General features: G+C 43.1%; 1 protein-coding gene across 1 annotated transcript in view; it reads right to left on the bottom strand.

Annotated features, from left to right (window-relative positions):
* PPP1R14C (protein phosphatase 1 regulatory inhibitor subunit 14C) overlaps positions 1 to 19,905 on the bottom strand; it is a 65,548-nt gene extending 45,643 nt beyond the window's left edge. Inside the window, exon 1 of the mRNA XM_005280450.4 lies at positions 19,491 to 19,905. Coding sequence (XP_005280507.2) covers positions 19,491 to 19,772 — 282 coding nt within the window. The 5' untranslated portion in view covers positions 19,773 to 19,905. The remainder of the gene's footprint in view (positions 1 to 19,490) is intronic.
* Between the last annotated feature and the right edge of the window lie 1,487 nt (positions 19,906 to 21,392).

Genomic DNA, 21,392 nt, shown 5'->3' with positions numbered 1-21,392 from the left:
GAGGGAAGAGATGAACAGAAAACAGAACTAGTACTTTCCGTTCCTCATTCGCCCTGCAGGTAACTTCTGATCCCACTCATGAGGAAGAGATGCTGCATTCCTTCTCTGCCGCCAACAGCCTCAACCACTTCCTGCATGCCAGAAGATCAAATCACCTCTCAGACTCTCTCAGGTACTAAGCATGCCTCATCACACCCCCAACAGGCAAAGCCTCCAACTCTTCTCCCAGAAACATCTATAATTTGGTTATCCATCAATGCAATGAATCTGCAACATGCTGAAAGCAGAGAACTTGGGTGCACCATAAATTAGATTAAGTATTTCTTGGATTTGTTCATAATTAAAAACCTCATTTTTGTTTTTGAAGCTTGTGGCAGGATTTCCTTGTATGTCTTTTGTGGGTTTGTTAAATATGAAGTCAATGAAGATTTCACAGAGTTCCACTTAAAAGCCTCTGTGGTTCAAGATTTTTTTTAGCATAACTGTTGAAGGATAAAAAGGGAAAGGATGAAATGAGATTCAGAATGCTGATCAGGGCTCACGTGAGCCAGAACGTTTGGCTCCAGAAACCCACACAATAAATTAGGTTCTGAAAATCAGAATGTACAGTTAGATGCCAGCTGTTTAGTAAGTACCGTATTCTGCCTGGGAAGTAACTGACAGATGCTTCTGTCGCTAACCTCAAGACGTAAGCATATTCCACATTTAATACGAGACTACTAACCACAAGATCATTATCACATACATTTTCCTTAGTAGCCCTAAGCTCATCAGCCAGCATGGGAAATCACAGCAGCCACAGGTGCTACTGCTATAATGCAGTCAGCACAGCAGACCTAGGAGCCTTGAGCCCCAGACACTGAACTTCAGAGGAATTACTCCTCACTATTGAGTGCTTGCAGGAACTGGTCCTAAATATTGTTTCTTTTTTGAAGGCAGGTGTGAGGAAGACACAACCACCCCCTATTAATCCCCTCTCCACTCTATGCCTCCACCCTTATTCCTGAAATATTATTGATATCTAGTGTCAGAGTGGACATGCCTTTTCAAATCCTGATCCCACTGTTTGATGGTCGGGTCAGATTTTTAAGAGGTCTTTAGGTGCTTAACTCCCATTGATTTCCAGATCTGGCCTTCAGTAATCTGGCCCTTGATCCTTAGTCCCTCAGATTCTTTAATGAGCAGGCAAAAAGGGGGAAAAAATTGAATTCCAGCACATCTAGAGACCTGATATTAAAACAATTATAAGCAAACTGCTCTTCCAGCAGGAAGCAAACAAGCATCTATTGATGTATGAGGTTGCTTTTATTTCTTATGTATATTGTATATCCTATTAGAAGATATCCCAAAACTAGGATTTGGCTTGGCGGGGAGGGGGGGGGAGGGGGTGGGGGGGGGGGGGGGGAGTCAAAGGATTTGATTGAGGTAGTTGAAAATAAGAAGGGCATAGTAAAAACTGATCCATCCTCCCTTTTTACCCTGTCCCTTCACCGAGAAAGAAACCTGAAACTAAGACAACATTAAGTTTAGAACCAATAAAATGAAGCTCTCAATTACACAGTACGTAGTCAACCTGAAGGCAGTTGTGGAGTCAAATACTGTGGTTGGATTAATTTATGTCTACTAACGTAGCTCTGCTAAACAAGTGATAAACTGACCAGGTCTCAAGCTTCGGGGTGTAAGCCAATTTCCTACAGTGTTTCAGGAACACATTCGTCCTACTCTCATGCAATACTGTATAGTTAAGGTCAGTCGGTTAGTTTTTGCTTTCCTCAAAGCATCAAACATTAGCTAAATAGTGACAAAATGGTGGCCTAGACCAAACAGTAGGCTAAGCTGAGCTAACAGGATTTGCAATACTATGTGAATATCTGAATACACTAATTTCCTGTCTTGAAATTAACAGTCTAATGGAGAAAGATCACATCTGTCTAACCAATATTAAGAGTATTTGCACTACAACATTACAGAACAAGTCAAAGTTCTCAAAATAAGCAAACTTTACCTTGGGCGTGGTGACTCAAATATTAGTCCTGCAAGAGTCTTTCCTGCAAAAGAGCAATGGTAGCAAAGGCTTAGAACTATTCTATCTCCTCAGGAAACCCACAGTTCAAACACCCAAATGAACAGTTCCTACTGTGAGGTGCTGCGCGCATTCAGCTCTGCGGGATTGAGAAATGAGGGTTCTCTGCAACTTGAATGATCAGGCCCCAAATTTGCCATCTGATTATGAGCAATCATCACTGTTACCAGAGAAATAAATCCAGCATGTCTGGTACTGTCATCTCCGGCATATATTAAAAAGATTAGCAAAGATTCCACAATCATGGTATAAAAGAATCTTTAAAAATCATCTGTTTCAGATAAAAAAAAAATAGATAAATGCAGGGTGTTGTGCACCTAACAATATGTTTAGCTTTCAAGCCCCATTAACTATACAGAGAAAATTTGTTGTATTTTCACAGTACCAAAACTCTAGTATCATTGGGCAAGTATGAGGAGTGAGCTGCCATCCAGTTACTCCATTTAGTCTACTCTATTACATTAGCAGTGCTTGATATTCTGTTTTAATTACTCAAATGTCCAAACAACTTCACTGTATTTAAAGTAACAAACAAGTTAAGGAATTGTAGTCTACTTTATGTATTTCTATTGTTGCCTGAAAGGATCAGAGCATGAAATTGCTAAATGAGTAGTGGAAGCATTGAGCTACAGCAGATTGAGGAAAATAAGGAGGAAAAATTCAGAATTTCTAACCATCCCCCCAACACTGGTCAAGTCTCAGCAACCATTTGTCAAATTCAAGTAGTATCGTCTAAGCAAATACTTCATCTTCTGATACAACAATACAACATGCTAACCGTATCCTAAATTGTTACTTTTGTTAGATAAAGCCACTTCAGTGCAGACAAAGGGGACATGGTTTTCCTGTTCTCATCCTTCACACAAAGCAGAAACATTTCAATATTAATACATGTTGTTGTACTCTTTGATTCACCCTTACACACTAATACTTGGAAAGCATAATAAAGTTCTGAACCATCACAAGCCTTCTATGATGAGGCTGATTACTTCATCCTATTATACTAGCAGAATGATCCCAAGAATTGTTACAAGGGCATCCTACAACCCATACCATGATCTCCTGGCAGCATCTGGGGAAACCAGGATCATCCATGCTATGTCAAACAATACCAGATTCTGGTCACGTGCTGTAGAATCTGGAGAGACTGCATCTCCAGAGAACACCGAGATTTAAATGAAATAATGTTTTTAGATAACAGGATTAAATGACCATTTGTGCTGTGGAAGTTAGACCAAGCAGACATCCAGAGCCTGGAGGACTGGATTTCAGAACAACCAATCAGATGTAATGTTGGGGCTGAGAACTTCAGCCTACAGTCAGTAGGCTCTAATTAACAGAGATGCTGGAAAGAATGTGAAGGAGCACAGTGCTAAATTTGAGTCTTTAAATGGTCTGCCTTACCCTGTTAATTTCTCATCCAAGTCTTTAAATATTAAGTTAGGACCTTGATTTGCCATCATTCTTTCTATTTTCAAGTGTTGCGAAGTGGTTCACTGCTATATTGGAGGGTAAGTTTCCCATGGAGTCCCAATCAAGACTAGAGTCTATGGTCACTTAAGAGAACTCAACACCGTTCTATGAAAAGAGAGTAATCTACTACTGTAGCTCACTTATCATTAAATTTTTTTATTATACTTGTGCATCATTTTCAAGATCATCATGTGATCCCAGCCACAGAACAAACCTATGATGTTCATAGTAAGGACATCAAGGCCCCAACCACAGAAAGAGGTGCATGTGCAAGGTAGACCTTTATGGTGGAATGGAGTCCTTTTTACTGCAGTGGGACTCCACTTCCATATAAAGGTGCAGACAGCTACATCCCTTGATGACTCAGGTCTCATGTTTGTGCCATTATAAAGCGTGTGAGGAAAGTGCATTAGGGAAGACCCCAATATCAAAAAAACAGTTTAGTTGGACATTTAGAGTCTACATAGAAACTTATAGTGCAACATGAAAGGAACATGTGGCTGAACCTATTTGCATATTATATACGACTACAATTACCCTATTAACATTTAAATCAAATGCAAAAAGCTTCCAGTTACTAGAATGTAATCCTGTTGAGACAGTCAGATAAAAGGATTTTCACTATGAAGCACTGATTGTGCTGTAATTCCGTATTTATAAAGTCCTGCATACAAAACTTAAATTTACAATCCTCACATTAGCAATGTAGTCAGAAATGCAAGATGCCTTTTATTTTCAGAACAAAAACTGCACTATAATAGACTAATAAAATCACCTATAAATTAGAGCCTTCTGAATGAGAGTAAGAGATAAGAAAACATTAAAGAGATGTAATAGCAAATGTTTAGTGTGCTAGTTTTGTAAAGGAGCCAGAAGGGTGTTTCACTGGATTAACAAAGCTATCAATTTTGTAATAATTGAAGTCCACACACAAAACAGTACCACTTCCATCAAGTTTTAGGTACACTACCATACAGACAAAACAGACACAGGTCATAGACACAGAAAGCATTTTGTCTATTCCCTGGAAATAGTTTGGACACTGTATTGAACAGGTTCCTAGAATAGCATGATGGATTTTTAAATAAAGGATTTTATCCATTACCAGAACTTAAGTCAATTTATGATCTACAATCACCTTAATGAAGATTTGTACCCCTATACGTACTCAGACTCATGCTCCTTTGTTCCAAGAACACCATTATCTTTAATAGTTAAGTTTATTTAACCTTTGAAATAATTGCTTATAAAATGACAGCCAGTACATGCAGCAGATATAGGATTTTAAATTTGACTCCCTTTCTCTAGTGTTGAAAACCTCTAGAAAAATCACTTGTGTAATTCCATTCTGTGTGTCACACTGGGGTTGTGAAACTGCCAACATTTTAGGACATGCAACTAGCAGTTGAACTGACAGATGGATAGTAATGTTTAACCTACTCAATTTGTGTTGTCAAGCTGAAGTTTCTGGAGCTCAGTGGGTGGCCGGGTGGCCAGGAAGAAAGAAGAAGGGGAAGATGAGACAGAAGTACTCTCTCATGGTAGGTAAGCAAGATTGAAGTTTGCAAGAAGAATATAGATTGATACTTCTGCTGCTTCGTGAGAGGAGACTGCTATTCACTTTGATTCAGGTTACAGGTCGAGTGCATATTTAAACCTGTATGCAAAGCAATTCTTTGAGAGCACAGGAAATGAAGAGATTATCCCTAGTGTACAGTGAGATTGTTTGGAGATACGTTTGCAGGTCAGGGTTGAATGACAGCATCTTTTCAAGTGATGAGAAGCACTACCAGACTACAAACAGGAAATTCAGCCTGTATATGCAAACAACAAATGAGTACAGAATCAGATTATTCACAGGGTAAACCTGAAACAATTCACTATTTGGAAAGTGAGATTTTACTTCTATTACAATGTCTTCTTACCCAGATACCGAGTCTATTTAGAGACACTTCACTGTGCCTCATAACTAGAGTCTGACATGCAATAAACATTTTCTTCATTTAAAGAAGGTTATTTTTGTTTCAAGTATTTGTTTCAGTTGCAGAATTTAGATCCGCTTCTATGGCAAGATGAGAGGACTGGACCAGATTCTGCCCTGACTTGCACCCTGTTAAATGGGATGCAAGTCAGCACAAAATTTGGTTGACTGTCTTATAACAGAAATAGCTTGATATATCAAACTATCTACCTAAAGGCAGAACAAAGCTTATAACTATGACTGCTTACAGATGTTGTTTTATACAATTATATACTTAAATAAGTGACTCATCTTTTCCTTGCTTTGTCAAAAGCCAGCCACACCTCACCACAAAGAGCAAGACCTGTACACTCTAGAGTGAGAGAGAAAAAAAGGGGAAAAAAAAAAAAAGATGAAGTGAATTAGTTCTCCAGTTTAACTATTTCATCTCTGGACCATCAGTAATCAGTAGATAGGGACTTCATCTGCATGGGAAGATGATTAAATAAAGACAGTCAAAGTCAACTTTAAAGTCTCAGAAGCAGAAGTCAAGGACACTTCTTATGTTTTCAAATCATGGTAATGACCAGGATGCTGAAAGGGTAACAAAATTATACAATATTTACATGATTTAAAATACAACCTTTTCCTTCAGGGGGAAACATCCCTAAAGTTACAACAACAACAAAAAAGGAAGAAAGGAAAGAGGAGACAGTTGAATGTTGTGTTCAAAGCCAGAATTAAAAAACCTTGTTTCTAGATTTTACAGAAGTTTAGGTAACACATTTACATAAACAAAAAGACTGAGAAGCTATTCCTGCAAGTTCCTAAAACCCCCAATCATAAGTAACTGAGCTAAGCACCTCTATCCAAAAGGAACATACACTTTCCTTACTTTAAAAAAAAAAAAAAAAAAAACACCCACACACCCACCAAGGAGTCCTTGTGGCACCTTAGAGATTAACAAATTTAGCCCACAAAAGCTTATGACCAAATAAATTTGTTAATCTCTAAGCTGCCACAAGGACCCCCTCATTGTTTTTGCTGATACAGACTAACACTGCTACCCCTCTGAAACCTGTTTCTTTACTTAGGCCCTTCTAGACCAAGCATGGTACGTGCCTTTAACTTCATGGGAGCTTAGTAATTGCTTCACATATCTTAGAGTGTTGTTAACTTGAGTATTTAACCTTTGTAAAGAGCCCTGATCACAGCACTCAATTCACTAGCATAGATTTGTTCACTAGTAAGTGGGGGCAGTATACTACGAAATCTAGGCCGTTCCTGATCGGTTTTCTAAAGGAGGTCATCTTAGATGACTTCATTACTAGTGCCGAGTTAAGTTTTTCTGAGCGATGTTTCAAAAAAATAAATAAATAAAAATAAACGAACAGTTGAATGGAGCTATAGTAGTTCAAGCACCAGGTTACCGTACTGAATTCCTTGAGAAAAAAAAAATTCAGAGAGCCTAGCTACTTACTCATATCTGAGTAAAGAATTTATTCGCCCTCACTCCCCAAATTATTGCTAATGCATCTCATTTTCCTGCCACATCCATTCTATTCAAGAATGAATATAGACACCAATTACCCTAGGGAGAGTGGGGTTCCACCCAAATTAAAAGGAATCTCTTCCAAGACACACACACAACTGGCACTACATTTCTATACCCTATCAATATTTTACACAACGGGGGTCCAATCCTCTTTGGAATAAGAAACTCTGCAGAAAAATAAAGAATATTTCAACCATTGCTCCAAAAACTGGATAAAGAGTACACCATACAGCATCAGCCCATTAAATCCATATAGCTAATTTGCAGTGTCAACAAAAACAGCACAAGTGACTTCAACGAGGATGGGATGTGCCAAATTAAATAAATAAATGTTTTACCTATATGTTGCAAACACTTCCATTTACTGTTCCTGCAGATGCAGAACAAGCAGATTGCTGGTAACCATAGCAACCACCTCAGAGAGTTAAGGTCTGCATAGCACAGACACAGTGGCAGGTGATGATAGGGGCTGAAGCAGACAGACAGTACTATTGTGGAAGACCAGAGGTGAACAGGAAGGCAGCCACAAAATCCCAGGCAGGCACCTTGTAATAACTGAGGTAATCCGAGATGTACAAGAAGCTTTGGCTCACTAGCACGTGAATGCATACAGAAATTGATGCAATGTGCTATGTTCAGTGGTGCAGCACATACAGTATTATCTCTGGTATACCTGTTAATACCCATTAGTCTTGACTAGTATTTTGCTAATGAGATAGGTGCTGGAAATGCCATGAATGATGACATTAAAGAAATATTTAGCAATACAATAGTCTCATCTCTAAATCCGGTCCTATTCAGAGGAGATTGTAAATTAGTAACTGTATCTTTTGTAGTACTACTGTAGTAACTTTAACTTGCTCCATTTTGGTACTGTTCTTGGAAAGGATTATGATGATTAGTACAGTTAAGACCAATTCCCTTATTGTGCTCAGATTTCCATACCACCCTATCACCATAGTATGAGCACCTTCTAGAAACCCAGAAGGCAACTCAATTAGCATCGGTCACGTGTGGTTCCCCTCCCTCATTATCTCTAGAGGGAGTGTTGCAAGAGGTTTTGTTGGAGGTTCCCATAACTGTTTTACGTCTGCTGTGCTTTGTGTTTACTATGGAAGGCAACATGGAAAAGGGCACATTACACTTGGAATGGAAAGTAGTAAGGTTTGAAGCAGTTCTTTGACCATTTGGAAGTCTGTTCCCCTGCTCTACATGGGCCTCCCAAGAAATCTACATCTACACAGATAAGCTTCACCTTTGCAGCAGACAGCATAGCTTCATTGTCCCCAGGAAGCAGAGCGGGAAACATGGAATCTCACTCCTTCATCCTAGAGTTTTAGATGATTTTAGGTATCCTAGGCCCAAGCCATTAAACAATTTGAAGATAAAGATTAAGATCTTCACTTTGGCTACGTTCTGTGGGGACAGACTTAGCGTATTTGTGTTAGTTCATAGAGCTGAAGAGACATGCTGCTGCATTCTGTGCTAGTAGGAATTTCCTCAAGGGCCGATTGCTTCTTGCTTCATGCCCAGGTATACTTCCTGGCTGGACTACAGCAATGCAATGCAGTAATAGACACACTTATTACAGAGATTGGTCACAGTCTGCTAGGATAGGGGACAGTCTCCTAGACAACCAAACCACCCTCTCTTCCAGTTCCCACAATATGAGCAAGTCATCTGCATCATATTATACCTACTCTTGCTTCTCTGAGATCATAAGATTACAAAAAAAATGTAATTTAGATATGATAATCTGAATAATACAACTTCCATTTTTTGGTCAAATGCATGCCAGGCAAGACAAGGTAGGTTTCAGTAGCCTATCTATATCTTATTACCTGTTGAACCTTGCCCCCCTGAATCAAGGTTTAGAACAAAACACAAACAGGCATAAAATAAATTCTCTATTGTTCTAAACTCTATAGCTGAGCAATTTAAATTAAGCATATAGAAGTGAACAAAGCAGAAGGCTGCAAGACATCTTGTCCTGCTCGCATTCAAATTTGATTTACAGTCTACAGCCAGCAGAAGGAATGAGAGGGGAGAACAGCCATCTGAAGTCAACTCTTGGCTTTCCAGGTACCCTCAACATCTAATCTAAATCAAAGTCTGCAAAGCAATTTGTCCCACTGGACAGAGACCACCTATTCTCACAATCCAGTAGCCAATTGTAGGCGTGCACAATGAGCACATATTTCTGTATTGATACCACTATGTACTCACCTCTACTCGCCACGATCCAAATGCCATACAAAGCAAAGAATGTTTTGACAGTGAACTTGTCCTGAACCTTATTGGTTGGGTAATGTCCTCAACTCTCATAAAGGCCCAAAAGAAGAATTCATTTATAGTACTAGAAGCCCTCTTGCTTTCTAGTATACAAATGCATACATACCACAGGTCTACCAACAATCTGTAATACAAACTGGATTCTTCCTCATTGTTCACTGTAGGTTTTACATGCTATTATTCCCGCCATGTGTGTTCACCACATAAACAGGTAGCCACCACTATGCCTTATTACTAGAGTCCTACCCAATTCATGGTCCATTTTGGTCAATTTCATGGTCATAGGATTTTTTAAAATGGTAAATGTAATGATTTCAGCTATTTAAATTTGAAATGTCACGGTGTTGTAATTGAAGGGATCCTGACCCAGAAAGGAGTTGGGAGGAGGGGTCCGCAAGGTTATTGTAGGGGTGGTAGTTGTGGTACTGCTACCCTTACTTCTCCACTGCTGCTGACGGCAGTGCTGCCTTCAGAGCTGGGCAGATGAAGAGCAACGGCTGCTGACAGAGGGCCCAGCTCTGCAGGCAGAGCTGCCGCCAATAGCAAAACAGAAGTAAGGGTGGCATGGTATGGTATTGCCACCCTTACTTCTGCCCTGCTGCCTGCAGAGCTGGGCCCTCAGTCAGCAACTGCCACTCTCCAGCTGCCCAGAACTGAAGGCAGTAGCACAGAAGTAAGGGTGGCATGGTATAGTATTGCATCCTTACTTCTCTGCTGCTGCTGGCAGGGCGCTGCCTTCAGAACTGGGCAGCTGGCCAACAGCCTCCACTGTCTGGCTGCCCAGCTCTGAAGACAACGCAGAAGTAAGGGTGGCAATACCGTAACCCCCCTAAAATAACCTTGCGACACCCCCCCCGCAACTCCCTTTTGCATCAGGACCCCCCCCCCCCAGTGTGAGAAACACTGGTCTCCCCTGTGAAATCTGTATCACATAGGGTTAAAAGCACACAAAAGACCTGATTTGACAGTCTGTGACACCTTTTTCATGGCCGTGAATTTGGTAGGGCCCTACTTATTACAAATATACCTGTTGGGAGAAAGTACCATAGCACAGAAAGTTACTTATAGAATTGACCTGATCATCTCTGAAATTGTCCCAGAGATTGTGTAAAATTTTAAATCTGGTGGTGAATATAAAGCAAAGACAAACGATGCATATGGAAATCCACACTGGTGTAACTTACATGGCCACCAGCCAGATGGCATAAATTACACAAAGTTTGATTCTTTTATTCATTTTCAAGTGGTTCTAAGGCAGCATCAGTTACAAAACCTTATTTATCACCTACGAATTTGGTCAGGGGTTTTAAAGGTGCCAGACTTGTGGAGAAAGATGCTTTAAGTCTTTTTGTAGGAGTTTTTTTTTTTTAAACTAAAAAAAGACATTGCAGAGGTTGAAGAAACTGACCAGAATGAATTTACACAGTACTAGTCCAGTGAGGGCCACTAAAACTTGTGCTACTAAAGGCTAATATGACTTAGGCACTACATTTTCACTTTACTGATTCATTAGTAAATATGTATGTAGTTTTGGATAATTTAGAGCAGAGCTATTCAAACAATGGGGTGCACCCTTCTCCCTGAGGAGGAGAGAGAGTGTGCGCGCCAAGGTGGGGGGCCAGTTTCCTCTCTTTTGGCCAGGGATGTAGTGCTGCTAGAGCATCACTCCAACCCCAAAGTAAGTTCTGCAAAGGCTCTTGGTGTCACTTTCCTCCCTGTTTCCCGGTTCTGGAGCTTGGCCACTCACTCCGGGGAGGAGTCACTGCAGGTGTGGGGTCCCTGTATCTGGTTGGGTCGGGTACCAGCGGGAGCCAGGGCTCCAGGCAGTCCCTGACCAGGGTGACATGCTGCCTTCCCCATAGTGCCCGTACAGCCTAACCAGCTGGTCTCAGCCAGTGACAGCTCCACTTCAGCCCCAGGGACAACGATGGCACTCATGGCCGAGGTCACTCCAGCTACTAGCTCAGCACCCTTGCTGTGCCTGACCTATGTGGAGCACAAAGTGTTGGCGACCTTGAGTGCTAAACTCTTGACTCCCTGCCCACGGACTCTGTCACCCCCACGCAGCTGCAGGTTAGCAATAGGCACACTCCAACACCTAAGCCCTCCATGCGTCCCCCTGTGGTGTCTAGCACCCTCGATTCACTGGACACTCACAACATTCACTGCTCCCAAAGAGGCAGTACACCCAACTTGCCAGTTCCACCTCAGAGCACCATTCCATTTAACATACAGCACTTGGGTATGTTTACAGTAAAAACAGGTAAAAGTTTGTTTAAAACAGTATAACGATTCAGGCAATAACAAATAGAAATATTGGAAACAAATTGTTACATATGGTTTTATTTTATAACATGCATTCCAGAGCCTAAATTTAATAAGATATTGTGTCTAATGTAAGTATTGTTCACCAGCATTTTCTAGCCCGGCAGGCTGTAATCCCTTTTTCATGAGACAAGCCATACTGTCAGCTTGTCTATTCAGTGACCGATGCGCTCTCTCTCTCTCGCTCTCTCTCTTTGCAACCCCAGATGTATCAAAACAGCCTTTTGATCTTTATTCGTAAACTGGACACCCTCCTGTGTTCTTTCCTATAGATTTCATGATAACTTGTCAATTTCACAATCTTGATTAGCTGGTGGCTCCCTATGCAGGTAGACTTACATCGTGAGACACAGAATACACAAAAACTAGTCAGAGGTAAGCGTCTACTACCACCTGCCTAACCAGAACCTGTCTGAGGCATGTCACTTCCAGGTGACCTGCTTTAACTTCAAGGAACCTAATTTCCAGTGCAGAGGCATACCTTCTTAAATATATTCCATAGATACATTTTGCAATGATTGTGATCACCAATGGGCTATTGGCTCTCAGTAGAGACCTTACATGCCCCCTTTTAGTGCATTATTCTGCATATACTTGACCCAGGAGATACCTGTAAAACTGTGCGCCCTCAGCCACTTGGCACAAAGAGGTTGTTTGGTGTTATGATTTCCTAAAATGTTTGTGCAGTTTTATTTTAGCTGTTATGATTTGTACTCTTTTTGAACAGACCTGTGAGAGAACATGAAAGGTGCTTTATGAACTAAAATTAGTATCTTTGACACTCATACGCTTATTATAACTACATTGATCAAAGCCCTTCTACTCTTGCAAAGCATAGGATTATATTTGAGGAATACTCATACTCTTGCAAAGCATAGGACTGTAACAGGGGTCAAAAAAGAACTAGATAAGTTCATGGAGGATAGGTCCATCAATGGCTTTTAGCCAGGATGGGCAGGGATGGTGCCCCTAGCCTCTGTTCGCCAGAAGCTGGGAATGGGTGACAGAATGGATCACTTGATTACCTGTTCTGTTCATTCCCTCTGGAGCACCTGGCATTGGCCACTGTCAGAAGACAGGATACTGGGCTAGATGGACCTTTGGTCTGACACAGTATGGCCATTCTTATGTTCTCATTCTTTGCATTGTCTTAGTAAACTATGGGGAGGCGCAATTGTTTTGAGAGGGGTTTTTTAAGCTTAGGGAGGCTCATTATGACAAATGATAAGAACCCCTGATCCAGAGTAATTCACTTAAGTGCCAGAGGTCATGTGAACAGGAGTTTAAGTTGGGTTCATATTTGCATTTTTAAGGCCAGTCATCCTGAGACCTGGCACAACTACATTCGTGAGTGGGTTGGATCACCTTGGATTCCATTGGACCTTGTTTCAGAGTACCTTTACTTAAAATGCTTCAAACTCAATCCTACTCCAAGTTCTTTGGTCCTGCAAAGTTTGCTTTCAAAATAGCCAGCCTTTCACAATGCAAGCCATCCCTCATCCCCAACATAACTCTAAATGATTGTTTATATATCATTAGTTTTCCTAAAAGCAACTCAAGTTTAGTATGTTGTAATTGTGGCAAGTGTCTTATTTTTATAAAGACTTCTCTGAAGAAAAATTGATGTTCTAATGAAAAGCTATTCATTATCCAGCTTAACTTCAGGTTTCAGTTTTTTAAATAAAAAATTAAGAGGTTTTCAAAGTCACAAACTTTATAAAAATCCTGTTCTCAACTCCTATACCCTGAGTTCTCTCAAGCACTGAAAGCGAGACACAGGACCACATTTCAGGTTTCAAATAAAGGGACACTTTTGGTTTTGGAAGTATTTATTTACCAATGAGTCTTACTGTAATTCATTAGAAAGAAGCTATTTAAATGGAGATCAGTGGGCGGACAGCAAATTTACCCAGTCACAATATTAGAGTCCAAGCTATATTTTGTACACATTTTCTGCACTAAGCTTTAAAGTACCCCTCATCACCCTACTTCTGCTTTTCCCCCCAAGAATGGATGGTAATTACTTATTTCCACCATCAGTAAAAACTGCAGATGCTGAGTCCCTCAACAGATTAGACAGGAAACCTTACCATGGACTTGCTATTCCAGAATTATCCATTCCACAGCTTAGTGTCACACTCTGGAGGATTAAAATTCTTTCAGAATCTGAGCATCACCGTACTATGAAATTGTGCTGGATCTTTCATAGAAGCTAAGCTGACCAATTCCTCCCAACCAGCTTTCACTCAGTTATTAACAGTGTGATTAAGTTTCAATACGGGAGCTACAGCCAAACCTAAAAATAATTTAAGCAAAGAATCTTACATTATTCATCACACTTGCCACCAGACTATAGATATTTAATACTATTTTGAATTTTGACAGCCTAGTAATTGTTCAGCCCTTTGACTACTGCTATCAACTCTGAAGGTATGTCTACACAGCAATTACACACCTGCAGCTGGCCTGTTCCAGCCAACTCGGGCTTGTAGGGCTGTTTCATTGCTACGTAGACTTCCAGGCTCAGGCTAGAGCCCAGGCTCTAGGACTCTGCAAGGTGGGAGGGTCCTAGAGCCCAGAAGTCTACACAGCAATGAAACAGCCCTGCAGCCCAACCGCCATGAGCCTGAGTCGGCTGGCATGGCCCAGCCATTGGTGTCTAGTTTCTGTGTAGATATACCATGACCCTACAAAGTACCATAAGTAGGTCCCTACCAAATTCACAGCTATGAAAAACGTGTCACAGAGCCTGAAGTCTGATCTCCCACTCCACCCACCGTGAAATCTGGTCTTTTTTGTGTTTTTACCTATATACAAATATCACAGGGGAGACCAGCATTTCTCAAATTGGGAATCCTGACCCAAAAAGGAGTTGCAGGGGAGTTGCAAGGTTATTTTAGGGGGGTTGCGGTATTGCCACCCTTACTTCTGCACTGCCTTCAGAACTGGGCAGCAGGAGAGTGGCAGCTGTTGGCCAGGTGACCAGATCTGAAGGCAACGCCCTGCCAGCAGCAACTCAGAAGTAAGGATGGCAATACCATACCATGCCACCCCTGTTTCTGCACTGCTGCCTTCAGAGCTGGGTGGCCAGAGAGCAGCACCTGCTGACTGAGGGCCCAGCTCTGCAGGCAGCAGCACAGAAGTAAGGGTGGCAATACCATACCATGCCATCTTTACTTCTGCTGGCAGCGGCTCTGCCTTCACAGCTGGGCTCCTGGCCAGCAGCCGCCACTCTCCAGCTGCCCAGCTCTGAAGACAGCACTACCCCCAGCAGCAACACTGAAGTAAGGGTAGCAGAACCACAACCCCCCCTACAATAACCTAGCGACCTTCCTCCCCTCAAAAAAACCTCCTTTTTGGGTCAGGATCCCTACAATTACAGCAGATTTAAATAGCTGAAATCATGAAATTTACAATTTTTAAAAACTTAAGAATCATAGAATCATAGAATATCAGGGTTGGAAGGGACCTCAAGAGGTCATCTAGTCCAACCCCCTGCTCAAAGCAGAACCAATTCCCAGCTAAATCATCCCAGCCAGGGCTTTGTCAAGCCGGGCCTTAAAAACCTCCAAGGAAGGAGATTCCACCACCTCCCTAGGTAATGCATTCCAGTGCTTCACCACCCTCCTAGTGAAATAGTGTTTCCTAATATCCAACCTAGACCTCCCCCACTGCAACTTGAGACCATTGCTCCTTGTTCTGTCATCTGCCACCACTGAGAACAGCCGAGCTCCATCCTCTTTGGAACCCCCCTTCAGGTAGTTGAAAGCAGCTATCAAATCCCCCTCCTTCTCTTCTGGAGACTAAATAATCCCAGTTCCCTCAGCCGCTCCTCATAAGTCATGTGTTCCAGACCCCTAATCATTTTTGTTGCCCTCCGCTGGACTCTCTCCAATTTTTCCACATCCTTCTTGTAGTGTGGGGCCCAAAACTGGATATAGTACTCCAGATGAGGCCTCACCAATGTCGAATAAAGGGGAACGATCACGTTCCTCGATCTGCTGGCAATGCCCCTACTTATACAGCTAAGACTGTGAACTTGACCAAAATGGACTGTGAATTTGGTAGGACCTTAACCATAAGGTGACATGTCCTGCAAGAGCTTGGAAAAACAAGACATTAACCTAAATTAGTATTTCTAATCCAAGCTTTACACGGTTTTCTTAAAAAAAACACTTAGGTAAATTCTACAGATCTGAAATGAGTCAGTCATGAGAGTTTGCTAAAAAACAAGAAACTTCAAGAACAAAGTAATTATACATTTATCTTTACACTTATCTTTCCATTTAACTGTGAATGTTTTCTATAAGATATCCCCTGCTCCTTTCAGACCAAAAGGTGAATGCTTTTTTCACCATTTGGGGCAGGGGAAAGGGGAGCAGCCTGTTTGAGGAGTTAAATTTACAATGGTTTGTTTGGTTTTTACTAAGTTCCCACCTATCCTTTTCCCTCAGTTGATGATGAAAGTCCATGTGTCAGATTAGTTAAGATCTTTGAACTTCTTACACACATTTCTTAATGAGGGGAGCAACCTTAGACAGTATAGTATGAAGCCAGTTTTAAAATATAGACATGCTGATTTTAAAGATGCATATGTGTAAGATGCCCAAGGCCTGGTTATTCAAACCTCACATCTAATTTAGACATCAGCTCTTCAGGACGTATCAAGCTTTTCCTTCTTTGTTGACAGGCACTCCTGACCCCGGGGTGAAATCCTGGCTCCACTGAAGTCAGTGGCAAAATTAATATTGGCTTCAATAGAACCAGGATTTCACCTCAGAACAAAAGCTGAAGAGGTGATTCCTAGGTGGAAGTTGACATGGTATACAGGGAAGGAAAGGCAACATTGGAACTTCAGTTGAGAAGTGTCTAACTTTGAGACCTTGTAAATGCTGGACTATAGCCCTGAGGATGTAGGGGTTGCTTTTTTGGGGGGGGGGGAGGGGTTGGTTTGTTGTTTGTTTTGGTTTTTTGGAGGATTTTATTTTACCTATGCTTTAGCAAAAGACATTTTAACTAAGGAATCACTCACAGTATATGTTGTCCTGCATAGTCTTCAGTAGAAACCCTCCCCCACATTCATCTACTCTTCGCAAAAGGAAGTGTTTTGTTCCTAACAGAGGACAGTTTTGCTGTGCCCCAAGCTTTTGTTATCAACTGCTTAGATGTAATAATACAAGATCAGAACGCTGAACTCTTTCATCCTAGTGACTTTATAATCACACATTTGAAAAAGAAATGCTGTAACATTTACTAGTTTTATTTAGTGGCAAGTTCTCTGGAGCAACTACTTATTTTTAAAATATTGTCCAGAACTGAGCAGAACATCAGCACATAAATGCAATCTTCAGAATTGCTGCTATAATGTTCTGACAAGACTATTGTATCCTACAGTGTACACTATATATTTTACCATATTAGCACAGCCTTTATAGAGCTTAAAGGCTGATTCCCCCATTTTATACATTCACTTCATTTCTGTGAATACAGAAAAGTGGGGAAACATGTAAGGTAAAGAATGTAATTAAATAAGCATTTAATTTAGGTTTAATGCAGTAGGAATCAAGCACTTGTTTCTCCATTTATTCTGAAGAATGTGTGTAATATGTTATTCACTAACATGATGAGCCTCTGGAATGCTTCCCTTTTGTTCCCAAGTTACAACCAGTTAGTCTCCAGTAAAGTGAACAATGCTAAAGGCAGCAGTCAATATCCAACCATTGCTATTCTTTCTACTAAAAGGCTGCCGAATACAAAACAGAATAAGCCAGAGTCTCATTTAATAGGCCCATACATACAAGAGATTTAACATATTCACACTGAAGCCTAAAGAGAAAATATCCTCTTTAAAGAACACTGCCCACAAGTCACTTAATTTAGCTTCTCCCTGACAAGCATTTCTTATATTTTTGCTAGCTTTCCCTCATGCAATTACTTGGTTAAAGGAAGGAATGGTTTGGAGACAATCCTAAATTTTAAAAACATGTTTTAATGTACAGCTAAGCATCAGTTATATTATAGTCATTCAGCAGCATACTATGTAAACTGTAAACATAACAAACTTGCTGCTCTATATAATGTTACTTCAGAGGATGACAGTATTCCATTCAGACTCACATGTAAGACAAGACAAGGTGGATGAGGTAATATCTTTTATTGAATCAACTTTTATTGAATCAACCAAGACAAGCTTTTCTTCTTCAAAGCTCTAAAGCAGGGGTAGGCAAACTTTTTGGCCCAAGGGCCACATCTGGGTATGGAAATTGTATGGCGGGCCATGATTGCTCATGAAATTTGGGTGAGGGCTCTGGCTGGGGGCGCAGGATCTGGGGTGGGGACAGAAAAGAGGAGTTCAGGGTGTAGGAGGGGGCTCCAGCTGGGGCAGAGGATTGGGGTGCAGGGGTGCCCCAGGCTAGGATTGAGGGGTTCAGAGGGCAGGAGGGGGATCAAGGCTGGGGCAGAGGGTTGGGGCACAGAAGGGAGTCAGGGGTGCAGGCTCCAGGTGGCGCTTGCCTCAAGCAATTCCCGGCCAATGGGAGCTGCAGGGGCAGCGCTTGCAGACAGGGCAGCCACAGAGCCATCTGGCTACCCCTAAACATAGGAGCCGATGGGGGGGGGGGGGGCAGAGAGACAAACTGCTGCTTCTGGGAGCCGCAGCACACAAGCATGGAGCAGTCCCTGACCCTGCTCCCCACCTGGAGCATGAGAGTGGGGCAAGCCCCAGACCCCGCTCCTCAGCAGGATCTTGAGGCCCGGATTAAATCAGCTGGCAAACCGAATGTGGCCCATGGGCCATAGTTTGCCCATCCCTGGTCTAAAGCTTGCCTCTCTCACCAACAAAAGTTGGTCCAATAGAAAAATATTACCTCATCCACCTTGTCTCTAATACCCTAGGAACCAACATGTCTACAGCAACACTGCACACACGTAAGACAGGAGGCAGCCTAAGTAACTGAAGCCAGCCCACAATCACATCGTTTTTAAACCGCTTAAATCAATTTGTACTTATAACCCCTTTATGCAGCAAGAGACAGGTTTAGAGGCAGGAGGATCAAAGCCAGCTTATCGCAGCATGCCCTGTATATGATTATCAATATTGTTTGAACAGAAGTCTTGTCCCCCCCACCTTTCTGGGGGACCGCCGGGGAAAGGGAAGAGAAAAATGAAAGGATCACCTTCACACAAATCAGAGCTGCAAACCAGACTTCAGCCCCTTTGCTCTACACATGGCCACTAAACATGTGTTTTTAACAGTCACACAGGCACCCTGCAATCCCCCAGTTGCAAAAAAGCCCTTTGCGCCTCTGCAGTGACTATTCCCGCTGAAAGATATCCTTGCGACGAAATTAATTAAATGGCTTAACAGAGGAACATGCATCTTGCTTTACGAACATAAGAAATGAGAGCGAGGAAAGGGGGAGGGGACACTAGAGCTGGGAATGTCATTTAGAGGTGGGTTTAAAAAAAAACAACACTTCAGCGTTTCCAGTGAATCAAACCATAGACACGCGCAAAAGGAAAAAGTTTAAACACCAACGCCCCTAAACCCCCCCCCCCATGTGTCTCCAGGTAGAGTTCGGGGGGGGGGGGGGGAGAAGAGGCACAGGCAGCATAGGGAGATCACACACACACACCCGAGAGGGGGACCAAAGGGGAGAGCCCCTCTCTGTTCACACTGTGTCCATGTCTCCCACGGCCAGGGGGTGCAGCGGGCGATCGCCCACATGCCGGGGGCTCTCCCCGGGCACTGCACGCGGGCAGTCTCGCTCCTTTCCCAGCCGCGCCCCGGGCAGGTGCGGTACCTCGCAGCCGTACAGCTGCCCCAGCTGCTCCACGATCCACTCCTCCAGCACCAGCCTTTTCCGCAGCTCCTTCCGATCGTACTTCACCGTCACTTTGCCTTGCTGGTGGCGCCGCTGCTGCTGAACCTGCACCACCGCCGCCGCCGGGGCGGAGACCGAGTCCTCCCGGGAGGAGCCGCCGCCGCCGCGACCACCGCCACCGCGGGGGCTCTGGAAGAAAACCCGGTTCCCGCCGCCTCCCCCAGCGGCACCCGGCTCGCTGCCCCCGGTCACCACAGACATGCTCCGCGCCCAGCCGCGCTGCCGCCCCTAGGGAGATCGCTGCCCGGTGGCCCGGCTCGGGCTCTGGCCGCGGCAAGGGGCTGCCTCGCTCCGGCGCCCGCAGCTCCCTCCCGGCCGGTGCAGCAGCAGCCTCGGCTTGTGCAGCTCCGCTCCGCACCTGCGGCGTGACGGCTGCCCGGGCGCGCACAGTCAGGCTAGGGGAGGGGCGGAGGGCTGTGTTTCGGGCCCCCTGAACCGGGGGGAGAAGGCGGGGACAGCGCCTTAAAGATACAGCCAAGGACAGCTGAGCCGTGCCCGCCCCACGCCTCGGGAGCTCCCCCGCCCAAACCTCCCCCTCACACCTCTGCTGCTTTCCCTGGCTGCTCGCCGCGGGCCCCGGCAGGGGCAGGAAAGGAAACTGGCTTTGCCTTGCTCCCAAAGGTCCGCCCACTGTGAGCCCCTTGCTCCGCTTGGCCAGTCACTACCCCTGGAGTAGCCCCACGGGAAAGAAGGGGAAGGCTGGAGCGGGGAGTGCAGAGGACTCGCTAGCTCGCCCAAGGGCAGTTTCCCCCTCCAGGATGTTGCCAATTCTTGCCCTTCGTGCACTCTCTGGGTCCTACTTGGCTAAAGCTCTCATTGCAATCAAGGAGAGTGTAGCCTCAGTGGGGACTGTCGGGCTTGGGCTTGTGACTATTTTTTCTTTAAGGGGGGTGATTTTCTTTTTTAAATTATGCCCCTGGAAGTGCAGACAGCCCTAGGTCAGAAAAAGGCAGATTGGGCTGTTTCCAGCCTGAGGAGATGGCCAGTAGGGTTACTGCTGCAGTGTATGGTTACCAGTGTCCATCTGTGCTGGCTGTTATAAAGGCACACTCACCATGCAGCACTGAAGGTTTCTACATCCTCTGTAAAATAAAATTACCTGTGATACTAAAACAGGCATGGCAAGTGCTCTCTCCCTTGTTCTCTCTCACACACAGGCACCCTTTCAAGCTCTTGCTTCAGAGACAAAGGCATAAATGTCATACATATACAGGCCTTTTCCAGCAGTTGCCTGGTATCTCTCTCACACAAACACAGAGTCCTTTTCAAGTAATTATGCTGTATAGCAAAAGCATAGATATTTCTCACCCTCCCTCACACATACACACACACAAACATGTTTTCAAGACAATTACCTTGGGTGGTCAGTATACCTGGATTGCTCACAAATGTTTGCAGACTTGGCAGTAAAACAAATATTTCTTACTCTGGTTCATTCATACACGCATCATATCACAAATCTGCAACATAAATTTACAAGTGACTGCATGCAGCACTTTTGCAATCTGGATAATCACACCATTGAAATCCAAATCTTTTCCAGGCAGATTGTGCTCCTCTGAATTTTTCATTTAGCTTTTCATTTTCATCTAGTAAAGTATGAATTCAGCAATCAATGATCTTTACACAAGACAGTATTTTTCCCTTTATACTTTTTTAAAGGTATTTCTGCCGTGAAGCACAAACTGCATTTATTAATATTACATATCCAGATACTAGAGCATGAAAATGTTGCTCATAATCATCTTCTTTGTAGGGAGGCTGAATATTTCCGTTGTAGTGATATCAAATACTCAGCAAATATTTCAATCTAACACCAAT

The sequence above is a fragment of the Chrysemys picta genome, chromosome 3 (genome assembly GCF_011386835.1).
Source record: "Chrysemys picta bellii isolate R12L10 chromosome 3, ASM1138683v2, whole genome shotgun sequence".
Taxonomy (NCBI): Eukaryota; Metazoa; Chordata; order Testudines; family Emydidae; genus Chrysemys; species Chrysemys picta.
The sequence above is the reverse complement of the archived record's forward strand: the minus strand, read 5'-3'. Positions and strand labels throughout refer to the sequence as shown.